The sequence below is a fragment of the Leptidea sinapis genome, chromosome 9, assembly GCF_905404315.1.
Source record: "Leptidea sinapis chromosome 9, ilLepSina1.1, whole genome shotgun sequence".
Taxonomy (NCBI): domain Eukaryota; kingdom Metazoa; phylum Arthropoda; class Insecta; order Lepidoptera; family Pieridae; genus Leptidea; species Leptidea sinapis.
The window spans coordinates 4,207,264-4,230,559 of record NC_066273.1 but is presented as its reverse complement, the minus strand read 5'-3'; the positions used below and the strand labels follow the sequence as shown (position 1 = coordinate 4,230,559).

The 23,296-nt window shown below is 34.8% G+C and overlaps 2 protein-coding genes across 2 annotated transcripts; one reads left to right on the top strand and one right to left on the bottom strand.

Annotated features, from left to right (window-relative positions):
- Positions 1-483: 483 nt before the first annotated feature.
- LOC126965975 (homogentisate 1,2-dioxygenase) lies at positions 484-22,435 on the top strand. The gene is made up of 10 exons (XM_050809829.1): positions 484-595; positions 3,687-3,859; positions 5,393-5,489; positions 8,332-8,512; positions 10,440-10,560; positions 11,798-11,928; positions 16,461-16,615; positions 20,239-20,365; positions 21,216-21,397; positions 22,260-22,435. Exons 1-10 carry the CDS (start codon positions 575-577, stop codon positions 22,392-22,394), a joined length of 1,323 nt encoding a protein of 440 aa, XP_050665786.1. The 5' UTR covers positions 484-574; the 3' UTR covers positions 22,395-22,435.
- LOC126966001 (uncharacterized) lies at positions 22,379-23,296 on the bottom strand. The gene has a single exon (XM_050809864.1). The coding sequence runs from the start codon at positions 23,292-23,294 to the stop codon at positions 22,449-22,451; it is 846 nt and encodes a 281-aa protein (XP_050665821.1). The 5' UTR covers positions 23,295-23,296; the 3' UTR covers positions 22,379-22,448.

Below are 23,296 nucleotides of genomic sequence, written 5' to 3'. Positions count from 1 at the left end.
CAATGAAAGCTCCCAGCCAGCTTATACTTTGCCGACATCTTCAACAATCATCGTCATATTTTAATTTTTATACACAAAACCTCATCATATTAAACACCTAAACCTTAATCTTAGTGAAAATTATTAAAATCATTTCAGCAGTTTTTTGCATGTGTCGCGAACAGACAGACGCGGCGGACTTTGTTTTATTATTTTTAGTGATACTTTCCTACTGGGGGATAGAATTCCAAGACCAACAAATTCATCAGTTAAAATCAGGTTTGATTTGATTACACATAAGATATAATGGCTTCTTTTAAACAACAACAAAGTAAAACTTATTGACAATAACGAAATACTAATCACGAAAAGGGCGCGGCAGTTGATGTTGTTATGATATTCAAGAAATGCAGGATTTCTAGTAAGTACCTATCGTTATTTACATTTATGAGTTGTTTTTGATATAAACACAAGTATAACCTGTTATCTCACTGTTGGTAAACCGGACTGATTACCATATCTACTAGAATAAGCACCGACATTTTATATTGAGAGTACTATTATACTTCATCTGATAGATTTCACACGTATCGCCATGGCAATGACGGATCTAAAGGTAAGTTTAATTATTACTATTTATTGTTTTGGTTTGGTCGCATCATCAACATTGTAACACAATTTCAGCCCTAATTGCGTGTTGGACGTTGCAAGTATATAAAATACCTCGTTAAAATTTAAAAAAATATATATAATCATAACTTTATGTCTTTATAAGTGATACGCCTCATTAAACGACTTCGTCCGCATTTACCAGTGTTACCATATTAGTTGCAATGCTGCCCACATGCATAATATACAGGGTGGTTTTTTGAGAAGGGCGGAGATGGTCAAGTCGGAAACTACGAGACTTAGAGAAAAGTCGTGATAGGAGTCATGCCCTCGATTTATAAAAAACCAACAACTACATATATAGTTTTTTTTATATTTTTTGAATTTTTGACGTATATCGACCCGAATTATTTAAAAGAAAAATACGTACTGTATAATTGAACCAATGGACTCTGTTGCTAATAAAGGTCAAACTTTAGAAAGATATGTATTACTAAAAACGAAAGCAAATAGAAAAAAATTACAAATTGCTTTACATATCTCATTTTTAACTAACTAATAATTTGCTCAAAATGGTTTCCGTTCACTGCAATGCATAAGTTTATACGTCTCTCTAATGACCTTACTGCATTTGATACCATGACAGGACTTATCCACTAAAGAATAACAACAGAAATGGTAAGATTTCTAACAACAGTTTGAATAGGAGGTGAGTTTTCTTCGGTGTAAAAATAATACAACCAAAAAAAACCACCCTGTATATACAATACAATCATAATAATATATCTCTCATCGTGAAGGTAGCGTTAAGAAACGTTTTTTCTCTGATTAACCTACTTTGCAAATCCTGTATAGTATATGCTTAACACGGAAAAGTCTTCTCATTTTTTGGGTTTATATATTATGTAGCGTATGACACTCACTAATAATACCCCATGGGCCCATGCACCGTCACAAACTCATAAAACTTTACCTCTTTATATTAATAGTATAGATTTTTTGTTTAAGTAAGTTGGCGATGACAAGCGTGTTAACTGTGCGTAATAAGTGCTCGTAGTATACCTAATACAGTCTAATTTAGCCCTACGCGAACGTATGCCTCCGAATCATGGACTTTTTTTTTAATTTTGTTGAGCGTCGGCCCGCGTAATTAGGTTTGGCATGAAACACCTATTGTTGGATATGTATAATAAATAGGCAAAATGGTATCCTGTATTTTATTTTACATGTACCTAGGTACGTAAGTAATCAATATTTTTTTACGTCATTGTATTTTCGAATCACAAATCAGCTTTTGCACATAAAGAAATTCCAGGAGTGAGTTTTCTTTCGAAAAACATCAATATTTTATTGCTTATGAATCTAGCTATCATATTATACAAATAGAATTAGTAACCTATTCAAATACGACAGAGATTAGCGGATTCATTCGAATCGGCTTTATAAGTCGATAGATACAAATGTTATTCAAGTAAATTACAAGCTGTATGATTGTTTAAAAGGCATAAAAGGCATTTATTTTCTCAAAATTGATTCCTTTAGAATTATGATGTCATTTCTAATAACTACTAGATACTACTACCGCTTCGGAAACAAATGGCGCTCTGAGAGAGAAGAACCGGCGCAAGAAACTCTTCCAGCATTCTTTTTTTGCGCTCTTTTCAATAAAAATATACAATATTGTACAGTCATTTCTATCGCTATAAAATAATCACAATCTAGTCCCAGGCTATCCGCTCATTTAGATATTCAGCAGCGGAGTAATAGGATTTACGACAGAACCATTTTTTTTATAAAACAATTAAATTTATTTATAGATAATGCCTGAACAGTGGCTGGGACTTAATTATAGAAGTGACATTTACCCTTAAAGCTATTATGTATCTTATGGAGCCTACTAGAATTAGTTACAAGCAATCCCTTGTTTCTAGTGTTATAATGATGGAATGAAATGTTTATTAAACAAATTCCGCCAGGACAACAAGCGACTGCTACAAATGTGAGGCCTCGCATACAATAAGTATAATATCCGGACGACCCTGCCTTGCTCGGATTTTTAAGAATGTACAAAACTTGAAAAAAAGACTAATAGGACATCTGGATTCGAACCAGGGTGATCTGCTTTCCGGATCACCCAATGTTCCATCTGAGCTATTACAGTCTTATTTATAGTGGCGAAATTTTACCTTTGTATTCTTATGTCCTTGTAGCTGTTTCTCATTAAAATACGGATAAAACTACGACCTATCTAGATCGATTTATCGTCCCCGAAATCCCCTGTATACTAAATTTAATGAAAATCATTGGAGCCGTTTCCCAGATTCGGATTATATATATGTATACAAGAATTGATCGTTTAAAGATACTAGTATAAGATTTTCTCTAACGAGTTTGATTGTCAGTTACTATAAAAATCCGATCGACTGCGACATTTCAGGTGGAGATGATCAACAATCTATGTGTGATGTGAACCGTTGTTCTTCTAGATACAGAATCATAGAGAGAAAATTTTAAAGAAATAAACATCTTCATTGTAGCCTCTCAATATATTCTTGATAATGTAATGTATGTACATAGGCACATAAGTGAATTTGCTAGAAACTGTCATAACCATAATGCTAACACAAGGAACAAACATAAACTTATAATGCCTACTAATCGGCTAAGTTGAGTTAGTAAGTCTTTTGTGGGGCGTTGTATATAAAAAAGCTCCCAAATAATGTTTAAAAAAATTGTATTACGAAATTCAAAAGATTTGTTACAAAACGTTTGTGTGGTAAAGATTACTATAACATAAATTACATTCTTAATTTGATTGCGAACTAAGCGACCGCCCACAGGCTATTAAATTTTATTGTATGATTTTACATTTTAACCATATTTTTATATAAAAAAAAGCGCGCTGAGTTTGTGGCGCTCGTTGTTCACAGGTCTGAGGCATACCTTTTAGAGTGGGTGGTAGTTTTTGACTTTCTATATATTATGATTTCATGTCTTATTTTGAATAAAAATAATTGAATTTGAATTTGATGAATGTCAAAATAAAAAATTATGCTTGCAATAAATTATTACCCATTAACCTGTTCCTCATCTCGCAGTATCTGTCAGGATTCGGCTCGGAGTTTGCGAGTGAGGATCCTCGCAGACCAGGCGCACTGCCCATCGGTCGTAACAGTCCGCAAAAGTGTCCTTATGGACTTTACGCTGAGCAGCTATCTGGGAGCGCCTTTACAGCTCCAAGGAATGACAACAAGCGATCGTGGCTTTACAGGTCAGTTTTAAGCCACTTTACCGACACAATCTATTCGTTGTGCTGAAAGAAGACTGTTTGAAGTTTTTTCCCCAATAATATCCCTAGAAGAAAAACCGGATATGATAGTCAAGTTCGGGTGAAGAAGGCTCCGCGCGATTAATGTTATTTCCGAACGACTAATGTTTGAGAACCTCGCAATTTATTGGTCATAACTTAGTCCATTTGAAAAACTTCCTTTAAATTTCAGATTTCCCCACGAATAGTTCCCCCTAGCAGCTTCTAAATTTATTTGGTTGACTCAAACAAATAAATGTAAAAAAATTTGAAAATAATTGAAACCATACTACCTCATTTAAGAGCCTATTTCAAAGGACTATTAAAGCTAAAAGCTGGATATCTTCAGATTCTGATTTCTAACTAACTACAGATTTCTGTCAACTTTATCTGTTCTGCTCAGGTACTAAGGTAATAAGGTACCCGTTGTGAATGCCTAGTTATTAGTAATTATTATAATATATATATATCATAATTTCTGCTCGTTTTATCCTTAGAGTTGTTGACAAGCCAACTTTTTCACAAGTAATAGGTAATGTTGTCCATTATAATATTCCACTCACATATAAAAATGAGCAAAACGAGTGTAATCAACGCAGCCCAAACACTCAGCATAGGAAATTTCCAAAACTTTTAGCCGTCTTAGACGATATACCCAAACTAATTGCTAAATTGTCTGCACCCTGGGAGGCTCCTTTGCACATGATGCCGCCTAGATTATGGGTACCTATTTCGGCCGTGAAGCAGTTATGTTTAAGCATTACTATGTTTTGGTCTGAAGGGTGCCGTAGCTAGTGAAATTACTGGACAAGATGTCTCAAAGTGACGAGCGCGCGCTGTAGTGCCGCTCAGTATTTTTGGGTTTTTCAAGAATCTTGAGCGACACTTCATTATAATCGGCAGCATCACCAGCTAATTACCATTAGCTGAACGTTCTACTCGTCTCGCCCCTTATTGTTATAAATAAAAACAATTGTCGTACGTATCGATAGAATCCGTCCTGAAATTCCAGGGTATAAAATATTTAAACATACTACATACCTGTTTCGAAATTAGCTTGGTATCACTACCTAAATTACGAAAGATACGAAATCAGATATCTCAAGTTAAATATTTTTATTCAAAGATAACTCAGAACGGTTTACAAAAACACTTTTAAATCAGATTCACAAAGCTGCTTTTGTTGAGAAGAATCTGCAAGAAATTCAATAATCTCAACAAAAATAGCCGTACTATAATTTAGGATGACCCCTATTGCCCAGTTGTTAGTGACCCTGCCTACTGAGCTAGAGGTCACGGGTTCGCATCCCGGTAGGTGCAATCATTTATATGGTGAATATGAATGTTTCTTTCCGAGTCATGAATGTTTATATGTATTTATGTATGTTTAAGTAAGTATATTGTATTAAATGTGTCGTTGTCTTGTACCCATAGTACAGGCCTAGTTTGGGGTAAGATAATTTGTGTAAGAGTGTGTCAATATTATTATTATTTCAGAATCCGTCCATCAGTTGTCCACAAGCCATTTAAACGTACCAATGTTGCCAAATACTTGACTCACAACTGGGATGAAGCTGAACCTGATCCAAACCAAGTAAGTCTATGTTTTTGTTAATATACTGATGGCAAACACTCTGTGCTCGTGGCGGCCATGTGTGGACTACACAAGTCATCTTGTCTCACCACAAAAGGTCGAAGAATATAGCAGTATTTTGTCTCGGCACTGTCCTTGAAATTAATCCCTACTGTAGAGAAATACTCCATTAAAGTTCCCACAAACTTTATTATATACTAGCTGACCCGGTAAACGTTGTTTTGCCATATAAAGTATAATTCACGCGATAGTTTTATAAGTAATAAAATATTGCCTATATTATAGCCTGTACATCATTTTGTTCTATTGTCAATAGTTTTTGCAGCGCACGCAAAAATAGGTTTTCGATTTTACACCTTGTGTTACAAAACAGCAATTTTATTACGGATCCCTAATTTTGAAAAAAAAACATAGCCATATAATCATAGCCTATAGCCTTCCTCGATAAATGGACTACCTAACACTGATAGAATCATTCAAATCGGACCAGTAGTACCAGAGATTAGCGCGTTCAAACAAACAAACACTGCAGCTTTATAATATTAGTATAGATTTAAATTGAAAAGGTTTTTATTGCAATTTATCATTCTGGCATAGAAAGGCTGTTTTATACCCGCCCTTTAAGATTTAGAAAGCTTATAAAATTCGGGATTCATTGAAACACAATATGATAATTCATTATGTGCTTCAGTCTACTGTGGTCGTATTTACAGACGTTGGGATGCATAGCTGTAAGCTAAATAGGCACACCCCAACTGCGTTGATGATAAAATATACACGCTTGTATCTATAGGTTCTAATAATTCATATCAGGGTGCTTGACATTCGTAGGGCCTTATTTCGGCTCCCTTTGTTATAACGAAAAATGGTTGAAGAAAGCTATGGGACGACAGAGTATGGGTAGGTATCTATGTTTGACGATTGAAAATGAAAGATTGGTAAATTTTCGTTAGCTGTCGGTCTTTGTGTCTGGACATGGACTAACTAAACTTCCTGAAGAGAGTTATTCTTCGCGATCTTGAAGGAAATATTTTTATAATTATATCTATATAGATTCATTGTTTAGGACTCATCATTATTCGTATTATGAAGGTAGATTAACTTGGCCATCAAATGAAATCACATGTATCCTTTTTTATATTTTTTTATTAAAACACAACGTAGTTTAGTGCGATGGCCAAGTTAATCTATTTATTTAAAACATAAATAAATAATAATATTACATGGTCACCGTAAGATGTTCTTACGTTTTCTAAAGTACGTTATAAGTTAGGATAGAAGGACCCTTAAGTTGGGACTAAATAAATTAACCGACTTGGATGTCACAACTTTTTACGGTAGTCACACTTTTTGCTAAGTTTTAATCAAAACAAGCTGAGTGAGTATCTTTTTTTATGAAAATAAGGGACGAGACGAGCAGGACGTACAGCTGATGGTAATATATACGCCCTGCCCATTACAATGCAGTGCCGCTCAGGATTCTTGAAAACCCCAAAAATTGTGAGCGGCACTACAACTGCACTCATCACCTTGAGACATAAGATGTTATGTCTCAAACGCCCAGTAATTTCACTAGCTACGGCGCCCTTCACACCGAAGCACAGTAATGCTAACACATCTGCTTCACTTCACTTCACTGCTTCACGGTAGAAATAGCCGCCGATGTGGTACCCATAATCTAGCCGGCACCCTGTGCAAAGGAGCCTCCTACTGGTAAAAACCTATTTAAACATCATTGTACTTTGCTAAAATATTAATATTTTATAGATAAGTAAGCCCATTTCCTTGCAATAAGTGTTATAGACTCATAAAATAGCAAATAAGCTAAGTGGTCTAATATTCTTTATGGATTGTGTTACTATAAGCTTGAATAGTTCAGATACGAATAGATACAATAACGTGGTATGTAAGCAAAAACATGCAAATAATGCTCATATTTGTTTTAATGTATTATTTAAGTGTAATAGTATATCTTTAAAATGTTTAATGGTCACACAAGCGTGGTAATCATTTGTTGACTCAACGTACTGATGATGGTGACCTGACTGATGGCCCACTCGCCCCCAATTTTGCTTCATGGTATCTGGAAAGCGACTATGAGGATAAGGATTTAACAGTCACAGTCAGTAGATGCTATTTTCTGCCCTCAAAGCAAAAACGCCCAGATTGTATTGTTTTGGAAAAAACATATGAAATATTACGAAACGTCTTATTGAATATCCGGAACATAACTACGCCTTCATGACCACAGTCCGTATTACAGAATGCATCTCAATACTTAATCCATGACCAAATGTATAACTTTGTTTATTTTATGCACAGATGCGAAGACAGTGACAACAAAACATTTAATCATGGATAACTGAAAGAATTAACAGATATACTATAGGTATATGATATATCTATATCTCATTGTAGATTATACAGATCAATCGCAATCAGTTCAAAATTGCTACACCATGACAGTGACATTATCTGTCCATATGACGTAGATCCAACCGCCATATTTTTTTAATAATTAGAAGTGACGAGACGAGAGTTCAGGATTCACAAAAATTCTCAATACTCTAAGCGGCACCGCGATTGCTCTCGTCATATAGAGACATAAATCCAGTAATTCCACTTGCTACATTACAGCGCCCTTCAAACTAAAGATGCAAATTACCACCTGCTTATTCCGTCATTTTATTTTAATGATGCAGATAATGCTCATCTGCCCATAACAGTGATGATACAGACTGCTGGACTGTATAATTTCCACTGGATCCTATGGACCTAGGCGTTCGAAATCATGAACTTTGCTGTTTGCAAGGAACTATATCATCTTTTATGTATTTGACAGTCCCGTTGGATGCCATTCGACATTCCTGCTGGCGATGCTGTGGACTTTGTATCAGGTCTCCACACGGTGTGCGGGGCTGGTGATCCTCGCGCGCGGAACGGCATCGCCATCCACGTTTACCTGTGCAATACATCTATGGACAAGAGTGCCTTCTACAGCAGTGATGGCGATCTACTTATTGGTAAATCAATATTGTTTTCTGCCATCATTCTCTACTACATCCAGGTATATTGTCAATTATTCCGATATGAAAAAAAATTATGAAATATAAAAATAAAAGGCGTACCTGTGTCTCCGTAAAAGGCTAACAAGTAGGTGTTTTCACGAAGAGATTATAGATATAAATTAAGTATAGGAAAATAATATTAATAAAAGTTTACCAGCATTAAAATTATCTAAGTTATCCAAGGAAACACCTTTATGGTGATCGCAAGCACCGATCGATATCAAAGCACATAAAAGGCATAAAATTGACTAGAGCTCTGAGCTTTTCCTTTTAATAAGTACTTACTCCTTATATCTTTCGTCATTCGAATATATTCTAGGGTACGTAACGATTTATCTTGTAGTAATAAATACATTAAAGGCCTACGGGCGTGGTTTGCTGCTAACTACAAATACTTGTGCACACCAAAAAGGCATAAAATGCATTTAATTTCTCAAAATTGATTCCTTTAGAACTCTTTTTGATGTCACTTCTAATACACAAGATACTCGAAACTCTCCCAGCATTCTTTTTTTTAATAAAAATATACAATATTGTACTGTCATTGCTATTGCTATAAAATAATCATAATCTGGTCCCAGGCTGTCCGATCACTTAGATATTCAGCTGTGGAATAGTAGGATTTACGACAGAGCCTTTTTAAAATGGAACATTTAAATTTATTTATACATAATGCCTGAACAGTGGTTGGGACTTTATTATAAAGTGTATACATTTACCCTTAAGGCTGATCTTATGAAGCCTACTAGAATTAGTTACAAGCAATCCCTTATTTCTAGTGTTATAATAATGAAAATCACTATTAAGAGCAAAAAGTCGATCTTTCGTTGTTGCTACGAAATTGTGATCATTTTAAGACGAAAAAGGAAAATAAGTAATAGTTTAAGAAAACTAAAAAAAACACGCTTTAATAGGCAATCAAAGAAGAAATCAATAAAAAGTAGAAAATAATTTTTAAACAAAATAATAGTAGCATAGTGTGGTTGTAAAATAAATTATTTTATTGTAAAAACTAAAGAAGCGTGTGAGTGCATTTTAAGACATGTTCTATAGTTAGCTATAAATATCTCTACTTTTACCACAATATCAGTCAAGTATTTTATTATTAAAAGACGAATATCTCGTACATTCTAAGATATTTTACCAGTGGGAGGCTCCTTTGCACGGGATGCCGGCTAGATTATGGGTACCACAACGGCGCCTATTTCTGCCGTGAAGCAGTAATGTGTAAGCATTACTGTGTTTCGGTCTGAAGGGCGCCGTAGCTAGTGTTATTACTGGGCAAATGAGACTTAACATCTTATGTCTCAAGGTGACGAGCGCAATTGTAGTGCCGCTCAGTTTTTGGGTTTTTCAAGAATCCTGAAAGGCACTGCATTGTACTGGGCAGGGCGTATCAATTACCATCATTTGAGCGTCCTGCTCGTCTCGTTCCGTATTGGCATAAAAAAAAATTTTCAAATAATTATATTGCAAATATTTTTACTACTAATATCAGTTAGTAAAATATTATACAACTGACAGCAAGCACTCCACTATTTTATATTCTGTTTTCTATTAGGTATTATAATATCCGGAAAACCGAGCCTTGCAAGAAGAATGTAATGTAAGAATGTACAAAACTTTAACAAAAAAAAACAAATAGGACATCTGTTTTCGAACCGGGGTCTTCTGCTTTCAAAATCGTTGGAGCCATTTCCGAGATTCAGATTATATATATATATATATACAATAATTGCTCGATAGATAGATAGATATAAGAATATAAGATAACATCAGACACAGTGGTATTCATTTTCTCTACTTAACCAAACCACTCAAATTCGTAAGCAATGTCATAATACTCCATAGAACAACTAATGTGAATGGAGCCTAATTTTAGTTCCACAGCTAGGTGCCCTCAGGATTACGACAGAGTTTGGAATAATGCAGGTTGCACCAAATGAGATTGCTGTTATACAAGTCGGCATGAGGTTTGCTGTTGCAATCGATGGCCCCACTAGGTATTATAATTAAGAGTTATTATGTTATACTTTACATAAAATTAATATTAATTTAATGTGGTTCTCTTTGGTCACATAATAAGGATTATTGCTCTCATCTTGGTTCAGCTGCACTTTAATATCAGCCCCAGGCTATATATTTTATTTTAGAGCACTCGAATTTAAAGACGCGAGAATATTTGCCACTAATGACAATTTGTGGCGGTTATTTCCTCATACACCCTACTTAGAGTGCCTGGAGTGTGTGTAGTATATATAGTAGGTACCCATTTTAAGATATTATCTATATTATATTATGGGTGGTAGTTTTTGACTTTCAATAAGTGATTTAATATCCTATTTTGAATGAAAAATACGCTGGTTGTCTTACTATTACATAAAAAATATTTGACTTGAGTCGCACTTTATTAGAAAAAAAAAATTATGGAAAAGGAGGACAAACGAGCGTACGGGTCACCGGGTATTAAGTGATCACCACCGCCCACATTCTCTGGCAACATCAGAGGAATCACAGCAGCGTTGCCGGCCTTTAAGGAAGGTGTACGCGTTAAGTTAATATAAATCTCTCAAGGTCTTTCTTCTACGTAACCCCGTATAGAACGGTGATATTCCACGGTGGATTAGTATAGTCAATGGTATCTTCAAGATATGCATACTCGTACCATAAACAAAAGCACTAATCCTTCACATTATATATAGAGCATTTATCCTTCTGTTTCCTAAAAAATACACAAATATAGGATGGACCAAAAGTCCGTTTATAATTGGAAAGATGATTAAAAAAAACTAATTACAGTAGATCAAAATTGTTTATTGTTTTCGATAGTAAACAAAAGGGGAATTTATTTTTTTTAAATCAAATCATCCATATGCAATCCTTCATTATTCTGGCATAGCTGCAATCTAGAGCGGAAATTTTCGATAACAGCTTTACATGTTTCTGTTGAGATGTTTTGGATTTCTGTGTTAAGATATATTCTAGAGCTAAATCAGACCTGTATTTAAAGGATCTTAATATTATTTAAGAAGGGTTTCGTTGTGGGAATTTATTTATCTCGACATCAATTTATTGGTATGGTTATACAAACATTGAGACGTCAAAAATATTTCTCTCGGATGATTTTAGTTATATATCAGCCAGATATTGCTTCAATGCATTTCTAAGAATAATTTTGCGAGTGATGCTTTGAAATAAATTACTATTTTTGTTGTAAATAACTCATAAATACTGTCACAGGGGCTATATTCTGGAAGTATTCGATGGACACTTTAAGTTGCCGGACCTGGGACCGATTGGAGCCAACGGTCTCGCCAATCCACGCGACTTCCTCACGCCTGTTGCTCATTATGACGACGTGGATATACCAGGTAAGAAATGCTGGATTCTACGTTCAAACCAAACATTAACCAATATAGGTATACTAGCGACCACATTATGTTCATCTTTCACTAACTTAGAGCTGCATTATCCTGGATTTACGATACAATCGCCTCGCTTTGAGATAAGGATAAAACGCTGAATTGTTGAAGTGACGTCCAAGGATATATATCAAAAATCACCTATTAAAAGTACGGGCTATGATTAATAATTATATCTGCTGCAGAAGAGGGCTATTTATAACCTAGGTCTTAAAGAATCATTAAGAGAAAAATTTAAAGAAATAAACATTTTGACTGTTGCTTCTCAATACATTTTTGATAATGTTTTGTAAGTTCATAAGCACATTGAGGAATTTTCTAGAAACTGTGACATTCATAATGTTAACACGATGAACAAACATAAACTTGTTATGCCTACTACTCGGTTGGGTCGAGTTAGTAAGTCTTTTGTTGGGCGATGTATATGCTTCTACAATATGATCCCAGAAAATGTAAAAAACAAATGTGTTACAAAATTTAAAAGAATTGTTAAAAAACGTTTGTGTGGGAAAGGTTATTATAGCATAAACGATTTTCTTAATGACACCACGGACTGGGAATAAAGCGAACACCCTCAGGCTCTTTAATTATAAATGTTTATTTTACGATATTACATTGTAATCCATATTTTATATTTAAAAAAGAAGCCCGCTGAGTTTCTTGCGCCCGTTCTTCTCAGGTCTGAGGCAGTCTCTTTTGAATGGGTGGTAGATTTTGACGTTCAATAAGTGATTTTAAATCCTATTTTAAATAAAAATATTTGAATTTGAATTTATAGTAGGAGATACAATTTTCGCAATAAGCGTGAGTAATTAACACCACTAAAAACTACTAGAAACCAGTTTATGACAAGTTGTTTTAAATAAGAAAATAAAATTATAAATTTATTATGCATCACGAACATAAAAAAAAATAACATAATAATCATAACATAACATCACATCATAACAATAAAAGCCTCAAAAAGTGTTGACCGTCAAAATTCTCTGAAGAACGCAGGAAACTGCGCTGCTTGGATGGGTTGGACTGCGCGAACGTTTAAAGTTGAATGAATGTCTTGAGTGCTGTAAATGGAACCCAATTAGCTTCTTATAGAGTAGGTTAATTAGCATTTAACGTAAGGTTAAGGTAAGTGTTAAAAAGAAATTTTAAACTTTAATAGTATTAAAGCGTTTTCTAAATTTTATTAATCTCTTTATTAAAACAGAAAATTATTTAAGAAGGTAAAATAGATTAATAGGCACATAACACATTACACTTTTGGATCAGTACTGTGATATACATAGATATTGTTATGTGTGCATTAATGTACGTTTGCAGGATTCGAAGGTATTCTTTCAGAGTTTTTCCTAAATCTTGCTTAATGTACGAAAAATGTCAAGGTACAATCAACTTTATCGTATTCATGTATTTATTATATTACTTATTCATTTAGTTTTCGTTTCAAATCAAATAACGACAGCACACAAAGAGCTATTAAATATTTTACATGAAAGCAAACACAACGCTGCAATCACGCAACACTTTAATTTATTTATTTTATTCAGGCTACAGACTAAATTAAAATATATAATTAATCAACGGCATATTTCCGCATAAGGAAATAATGTTTTATAATACATATTAATAATAAATATTAGAAATTTATCATTAGGGTCATCATTTGTCTCAAGTGCTGTTAGCCCTAGTCAGCCTTATTAGTGCCGAGCGTCTTATGCAAGTCATGAAACTCAAACTAGCTAGGGCTTTGTCTTAAGGCGAAGAGTAAGCAGAAAACACGCAAACATGGTGTTTTTAGACAAGTTTTGTGGTGAAAGTATAGCATTTCGAGCTATGAACACTACTTAATCCTGTTACACATATTCTTAAGTCTTATTTGTAGGTTGCTAATGCTTGCTGTTGGTTATAGTTAACACTGCCGAGCCTTTTGGAACTACCACTTTTCTTTGAAGTTAAACAAGTTTTTTGGCATGGCGTGACGCATTTTTTGGTACTTCTCTCATAATTCTTATTCTTATAGCTTGTACTTTTTTGTGTAGGGTCATTTATTCAGATTGAAGTGAATAACGAGGATTGTAAGCATATAAACTGTTTTCCACGTAAGAATTTTGAAAATATTGGCTTTATTACATAGATGGCGGGCCGGCAGCCGTGAACTCATATCGCTCAAGGTCGCTGGTCAAGGTCTCTCTCTAGTCTCTCCTCTCGCCATCTTCTAGAAACATTCGCTACCAGAGAAGCTCTCACATAAAAGGGACCTCGTCTTTAACGTGGAATACGGTGTAGAGCGAACATAAGTCTACATCTACAAGTAAAAGAAAAAAAATTTAGAACCTTGTGACATTAAGGATAAATATAACTTCACAACAAAATTACGTCTTTCATACGTTTAGTCGAAAAGTCCCTCCGTGCCTCATGCCTTTTAATTGTAGCATGGTTTTTTTTAATGATAATCTGGGACGAGACGAGCAGGCTGATGGTAATTGATACGCCATGCCAATTACAATACAGCGCCGCTCAGCATTCTTGAAAAACACAAAAATTCTAAGCGGTACTTCAATTGCGCTCGTCACCTCGAGACATAATATGTTAAGTCTCATACGCCCAGTAATTTCACTAGCTACGGCGCCCTTCAGACCGAAACACAGTAATATATACACATTACTGCTTCACGGCAGAAATAGGTGCCGTTGTGGTACCCACAATCTACCCGGCATCCTATGCAATTGAGCCTCCCACTGGTAATCCTATGTACCGCAATGTTCACTTAAAACCTGATTGTAAGTTGCTTATCCATTTGCTCCATCATATAATACGCATATTAAATCAAATCAAATCAAAATATTTTATTGCAAGTCACATTTTACAGTAGAATGGTTGGTACATTAATGGGTAGACAATATGTATTTTTACCCCCTTATTCATAATGGTCCGCTAACTTTAAACAGCCGCTTACGAGTACTTTTTCTCATTCTGACTTAGGTCAATAGAAGAAGACAGAGTGAGAAGGCAATGCTTTAAGTTAGGAGACTATTATAAGGGGGTTAATCTACACCGACGTATTTTTATAGTAGGATATGCTACTGACATTAGAAAAATCACCAAGAAAAACCTCTAACCGACGCAGAAAAGTGTACCTACTTCCTATATAAGTTGAGTTGGCTGATTAAGTCCAAGTCATATTATAAACTTTATTCAAATAGGTTTAAACTAAGCGCTTTTAAAATGTTTATATATATATATATATATATATATATATATCATTTTAATTACTGAATCCAATATAATATATACGGGAAAAGTTGAATTTGTGAGAAATACATACAAGAAACTCAACGGTCATACTTTTAAATCAATGAGTACTTTACAATAGCTGTAATACATAACAAATTAGTTGAAAACTGCATCCAATATATGAATTGTGTTCGAAGTTTTAAATATCAAATATTTTATATACTTAATAAAAATAAAGTGTATAAATATAGATTAAACACACTAATTATAAAGAGGATGTTGTGACAAGGACTGAAAAAGGAATGCTGAAATTGTTTGGACACGTGGAGCGAATGAGTGAAGAAAGAATGACGTATCAAATATATAAGGCAAGTGTGTGTGGGCAAGTCGGTCGCGGGAGACCTCGTAGAACATTCGTCGACCAAATTGGGGACGTTTTGTGAAAAGGAGAGGTCCGAAGCACCCGCAACCGGCGAGCATGTATGAAAAGAGTAATGAATGTAGAGGAAGCGCGTGAGGTTTGTAAGGATAGAACCAAATGGCATTCTATTGTCTCTGCCTACCCCGACGGGAACAAGACGTGAGTGTGTGTGTATGTATATAAATATAAATTATCGTATATGGTATATATGATGGATCAACTCTTAGAGCTTGAATTCATTGTTTGTGTAATTACGGTTCGTGAACATGATGTTTAACAGCCGTTTTCAATAACCTACATATTACTAGAGGTACACCAATATATCCTTTAATGCTTACTTACATTTCAATAACCTATCGACATAAAGCATTGGACATACGGCCGTTTTCAATAACCTATCTATCCTTAGTTTAACTTACTAGACGTAGACAAATATATCCTTTTACGCTTACTTACATTTCAATAACCTATTGACAGACAGCATTGGACCATAACTATATTGGACATAACTATGGATAGATAAGATCTTGTGATTAAACGTTGACAGCAATGTATCCGTAACTAAAGATACGTTATTGAAAACGGCCGTAAGTGAAAATGATTACTGTCATAATTAGTAATAAAAATTAAAATAAAAATTATTAACTATAACATGTCGACCAGGCACCACAAGCAGCACCCGTTCACCAGTTGACGCATGGGCCAGCCATCGTTCCCGTCGCACACCAACGAAGCTTCTTCATTCATGGCGTCTGTTTGACAAAAAATGGAAGCTGTCTTATAAATGCATATTATTATATTTACCATTATGTTCGTGATGTTGCAGGCTTCAAAATAATCAGTAAATTCCACGGAGTGTTGTTTGAAGCCGAGCAGAATCATTCGCCGTTCGACGTGGTGGCTTGGCACGGGAACTATGTGCCTTACAAATATGATCTGACCAAGTTTATGGTCATCAACTCTGTGTCATTCGACCATTGTGTAAGTACCGTAGGGAATTTATCTGTAGGTGCATCTGGATTAAAATGTTGCCTTGTAACTAATTCTAGTAGGCTTCATAAGATACATAATAGCTTTAAGGGTAAATGTATACACTTCTACAATAAAGTCCCAGCCACTGTTCAGGCATTATCTATAAATAAATTTAAATGTTTTATAAAAAAAATGGCTCTGTCGTAAATCCTATTACTCCACTGCTCAATATCTAAATGATCGGACAGCCTGGGACTAGATTGTGATTATTTTATAGCGATAGAAATGACTGTACAATATTGTATATTTTATTGAAAAGAGCGCAAAAAAAGAATGCTGGGAGAGTTTCTTGCGCCGCTTCTTCTCTCTCCGAGCGCCATTTGTTTCCGAAGCGGTAGTAGTATCTAGTAGTATAAGAAATGACATGAAAAAGAATTCTAAAGGAATCAATTTTGAGAAAATAAATGCCTTTTATGCCTTTTTATGCCATCTCAAAAACCATATGAATTTCTGATGTTATGTTATTATTTTTATGGAATACGAGGAATGTGAGTCATCACGTCAGGAAGTCTAGGACACTAACTTTATCCATCTACCTACATGAATGCGAAGCCATTGCCAGAATCAGGCTGGGGTGTCTTAAAATACCTTTTTTTTATGAAAATAAGGGACGGGACGAGCAGGACGTTCAGCTGATACACCATGCCTATTACAATGCAGTGCCGCTCAGGATTATTGAAAAACCCAAAAAATTCTGAGCGGCACTACAACTGCGCTCGTCACCTTGAGACATAAGTTTTCAAGTCTCATTTGCCCATTAATTGCACTAGCTACGGCGCCCTTCAGACCGAAACACAGTAATGCTTACACATTACTGCTTCACGGTAGAAATAAGCGTTGTGGTATCCATATACCTTCACTTAAAGTGCCCTGCCTGGACCCTCTGAGGATCCTACGCCTCTTAAAAGTAATAGGTCTTGAGGATATATTTTAAATTTGGGCACAGTAAATAGTAAAACGTTTCCTAGTAAGTAGCCTCGATGATTTTCCTAATCTCATTTTTAGACAGGCGAGTTGAGTCCAGGCGCGCTAGCTCAAGCAGCGGGCACAATAGATCCTAGGGTTCAAGGCAAAGAGTAAGCAGAAAACATGCAAACTAGGTGTTTTTAGACAAGTTTTGTGGTGAAAATATAGTATTTCGAGCTATGAACACTACTTAATCCTGTTACACATATACTTAAGTCTTATTTGTAGGTTTCTAATGCTTGCTGTTGGTTATAGTTTTCACTCCAGAGCCTTTTTGAACTACCACTTTTCCTTGCAGTTAAACAAGTTTTTTGGCGTGGCATAACGCATTTTTTTAGTACAACTCTCAGAAAAGTTATTCTTATAGCTTTACTTTTTTGTGTAGGTATATTTATTCAGATTAGTAGTGAATAAAGAGGATTGTAAGCATATAAACTGTTTTCCACGCAAAAATTTTGAAAGTATTGGCTTTGTTACGGGCCGGAAGCCGTGAACTCATATCGCTCAAGGTCGCTGGCATTTAGTGTCGCCTTAAGTGCATTTTAATTCCCAAACCATAATAATAATGATAATGTACCTATATTATATACATATCTATATACCTTCCAATTATGGGAGTGCTTTTAATGCACAAGTACATATGAATTTAAAGTTAAAATTCTGCAAGAGTTTTAAATGGTATCGTTTTTAAGTAGTGGTTTAAACCGGTAGGTAATATCTTCAAAACATCTTAAACAATGCCTCCACTTAATTTCAAGGCAATCTATAATCAATCTGTAACACTTAAAAATTTAGACCTTTACATAGTACCTTCGGTCTTACTAGGTTTTAGGTAGGGCCGCACGACAGAAGAAAATATTTTGATTTTTTTGTAATAAAAAAAATTGAGAGGTTAATGAATAATAATACGAAAAATTATATAAATTAAAATGAGTTTTTGGGTATAAAAAATAGATTACGACCTATTCTTCGACCTACCAAATATACATATAAAATCGATCAAGCCGTTTCGGAGAAGTATGGCAACTAACATTGTGTCACGAGAATATAATATGTATATAGAAAACTGTGTAAATTATTCTGATAAAATATATTATGCTCTGACAGATCACACTCTTTTAGTTGACTCAAGCAGACTTTACCCGAACCAGCGTAACATAGCCGAATGTGACATCTCATTCTAGTTCAGTAACCAAAAAAAAAGCTTTCACTTCAAAAACGCTTAAATAAATAAAAAATTAATATATTTTATTTCAGACAGACTAAACCGTCCATAACCAATTTTGTATTAAAATAGGTATGTATAAAACATTACTCTAAATAATACTAAATAATACTCTAAATAAGATAAAATTTAGGTGTATTAAGGTCTTACCGCTTTCAATATAAAATTATTATGATTATTACGTACCTATATAATCTCGTCTGGAATCCCACTCTAGCCCTACGTACTCCAATAAACCTGTGTATCGCAAAACTCAAACAAATTAACACTTAAAACAATTAACTACTACTTACACTGAAAAAGGACACCATTTGAATTGTTTGTGTTTGGCTAATATTGCTCCTGTGAACAATTGGTCAAAAGCCTTTGAACTTATTATGCATAGGTCAATAAACTAACACGCAAACGGTCGAGAGGTCAAAAACTTTCCGTAAAATTATGAAAAGGTATAAATGTAGTGGTAGTAAATAATACACGTTGCTTAATACACATTTATTTACTTAACGCGCTAAACATATTTTTGTATATTTTTAATAAGCTCTGCAGTATTTGCGATAGTTAAAAAATATTATATTATATAATATTATATTGCGGGGTGGGGCCGCAGATATTGACAACATATTTGGGAGTCGATGTCATCCAAGATAGGTTTGTAACTACATACAGAGTTATAGGTGAGATGTGCTTGAGTCGTGAGGACTCGCCTCCAGCGAAAGGCGAGAGCGGGTCGCGGCGGAAGGACACCGATTCCAAAAAGAACAAAAAATCGTAACTAGAATTAGATTAATTAAAAAAGTATTGCAAGAACAAAATTGCAATTCACGCGTCCCAATTTAAGGCGATAAGAATGACTTATCGGTTATATTGGGACAGCTTCAGATTATTGACAGCTAATTACTGACAGTAGAAGGTTGTCTTCTTGTAGGTTGAATCTGTAGATATTATATTGGGAACGGCTGAAAGACAGATACAACATGAAATTATTATGAAACTTACAAATATTTATATGATATAATCAAATTAAGTACTTATACATAATTTAAAAAACGTATTAACTTATTATCGAAAAATAATCAAATCAAATCAAAATCACTTTATTCATGTAGGTCACGGAAATGACACTTATGAATGTCAAAAAAATATTTTTTTCTATTGAATCTACCGCTACTTCGTAAAGGGTTGAGCTAATGAGAAGATGCTATAATCACAATGAAATAGTTCTAGGTCACAGGTACTTCGCTACCTTGAAATCAGTTAAATATATTTTGTTAATATTACAAACTCATATATAATAAAATAGTTAATATTAAATAAGTATTACTATATGCTAGTATATTATATGCACAGACTCAGTAATTAAACAGACTGTTTCATGTAACAGGATCCGTCTATATTCACCGTGCTGACGTGTCCTTCCACGAAGCCCGGTGTTGCTATTGCTGACTTCGTGATATTCCCACCGAGGTGGTCAGTTCAAGAAGATACATTCAGACCACCTTACTATCACAGTTAGTATATACTTTATATTATATACAGAACTGTATTATCTTCTTTTGTTATCATTGATTATAATTGCAATATAAGTTAGAAGTATTATTCATTTTTTATGGAAAAGGAGGACAAACGAGCGTACGAGTAATCTGGTGTTAAGTGATCACCGCCACCCACGATACTCTTGCAACACCAGAGGAATCACAGGAGCCCACCTTTTTTCGAAGATAGGTACCCAATTCGTATCGTCCCGGAAACACCGCACAAGGAATCTTATTCCACAGCTAGGTACTCTCTAATGATTAAAAATATATTATGATAGTAATATCGTTCCTGTGTATTGTTAAAACTTGAAACTACAAAAAAACAGGTAAGTACCTACATAAGTACGAAACTAATTTAACATAAAATAAATTAAACCTCAAGAAAATGTATTAAAAAAAATATCCAATTAAATTGCAGAGTTCACCTACCGTTTAAGCCCTTCGGCCACAAAAACTTAATTTAATCACGTGACTTAGAAACCTTGTTTTCATTTTTATTTTTCTATTATATATTATAATATTTATAGATTTTAGTTTTTAAATTGTTATAATTACTGTCTTATAAACGTAGTAAAAACTATGAATCCACAGCATTCAGTGATCAACTCTTATCCATATTATTATTATATTTTACGTTTAAGCATGTAAAGAGTGTAATTTTTTAGTTGCCGAAATAAATAAATAAAAACTAGAAGTTCCATCGTTCACAAATTATGTAAAGTACTGAAGTATTATCAAGTTACCTAAGTTATTGTTGTCAAATGAGCCCAGTATTCGCCCATAGATGAATGACATAAAAATAATTTTAACTAAATCGCAACAGGAAACTGCATGAGTGAGTTCATGGGTCTCATACTGGGATCGTACGAGGCGAAGGAAGGTGGGTTCCTGCCCGGAGGCGCGTCTCTTCACTCCATGATGACCCCACACGGCCCAGACACCCAGTGCTTCCAAGCTGCTTCTAACGCCGAGCTGGTACCTCAAAAAATTGCTGTAGGAACGCAGGTATACCTTCCTATATTCATATACCTACATATTTCACCAAGTTAGCCTTAAAACAAACATAAAACGACAACACCGAATAATTAGAGTTAATTTTAGTCTTTAGGTATATCATTTTTTTAAATTTGATTTATTAATATTATTATATTTACGGAGCGAGGACAGGAAACATAATAGATAGCTACCGAATTTTCAGACTGCATCAATATATTATACTCCTATGTTGTCTAGCTAGGGTACCAGTCAAGTTCATAAACAAACAGCACAATATACAAAACAAAAAAATACTCAGGTAGGTACCTACTCCCACCAACTAATTACTCACTACACAAGAAAACTTTGTATCTAATTGTTTTAAAGGCAAAGATGATGATTTTACGAAATATGTGCCGTTAATTAGGTAGTTGTTTATACACATACCCCCTTATTCATAATAGTCTGCTAAATTAAAGCATTGCTAGTTCTCACTCTGTCTTCTTCTATTGACCTAAGTCAGAATGAGAAAAAACACTCCTAAGCGACTGTTTAAAGTTAGCAGACTAAGGGGGATAGTAACTAGGTGGTGTAATTAGGTACAAAACTACTTTACATAAAAATTTACTTTACTTATATATAAATACCTACCTAATAAAATATAACAACTGATTTATTTTTCTAGATTACAATCCCTATTATACAGCAAAAATACTCTGTTAGTTATATATCCTTAAGTATATAACATTATAATTGTTTTTTAATGCGTCAACACGGTTTCCGTTTGAAAGTGATAATTACAAATTCAGGATAGCTCGTTAGACTAATGGGACAGACTAAGCCTGTGCCTAAATATTTGTATATCATTATCAAGCTCATTATTATTTTACAGGCGTTTATGTTCGAGTCGTCTCTAAGCATGGCTATCACAAAATGGGGCGCTGAAACATGCCAAAAGTTGGACGCGAAATATTATCAATGTTGGCAAGACTTGCCAAAACTTTTCTCGAATAAGCTAAACGTTTAACTATTTATTTGTATTTGTTTAATAAAAAGTTTTCATTATAATTATGTGTTTTATTTATAATATAGTAAAATACAAAGAGCACAATGAAATATACAAAACAGGACTCACACGGTCACTATAAGCGCGTAGAGACCGCATAGCATATTCCTGAAGCAATGCACAATCAACTCTCTTTTTCACGTATGACGAATAGCGGGAGTCGCGTATCATAAAACAGTCCATTCCTTCTGTCACTTTAAGCGACGGTCCTTTTACTTCTAATGCATTTACAACTGTCGTGTTTTGAACGGTAACTGTTTCGTTGCCCGAAATTGTCTCACTTGTGTTTACCGTTGTTATAATTTTGGAAACAGTCTCATGTTTCTCTGGTTGTACATCCCAAATGAAACTGGACATAAGTCTACAGTCGATTCGCGTTTCTTCATAATCTCCAGTGGGTTTACTTATACCCATCTTGCAAATTTCTCCCGGCGTCCCTCTGTATTCGTTGTAGTGGGAATGGTCATGGCTATGTGCCGACATTCGACCTAAATTATACAAGGCTAGTCCTGTTAATAAACTGTCGAAGCGACTTCCTGAATTCCTGTACTCGTAAACGTAAACTGGTGGCGGTCCATGGTACACGGGATGGTAGGTCGAACCGTAATTTATTTGCTGGGGCGGGTTGTAATGGTAATGGTTATGCACTTCAGTTTTATGGTGATAATTTCCCGCGGAATTTCCAGACAAACCCGTGCCTTTCGGGTATGTATGTCCCGACCCACCTGTTGATTGTTGATGGGTATACCCGGTGCCTGACAACCCATGTGTTGACGGATATTGGTGACTGCCGCCGCGTCTCCCGCCCCTACTGCCCGACACAATAAGAAAATAACTCGACAAATAAACGGCAAGCAACATGA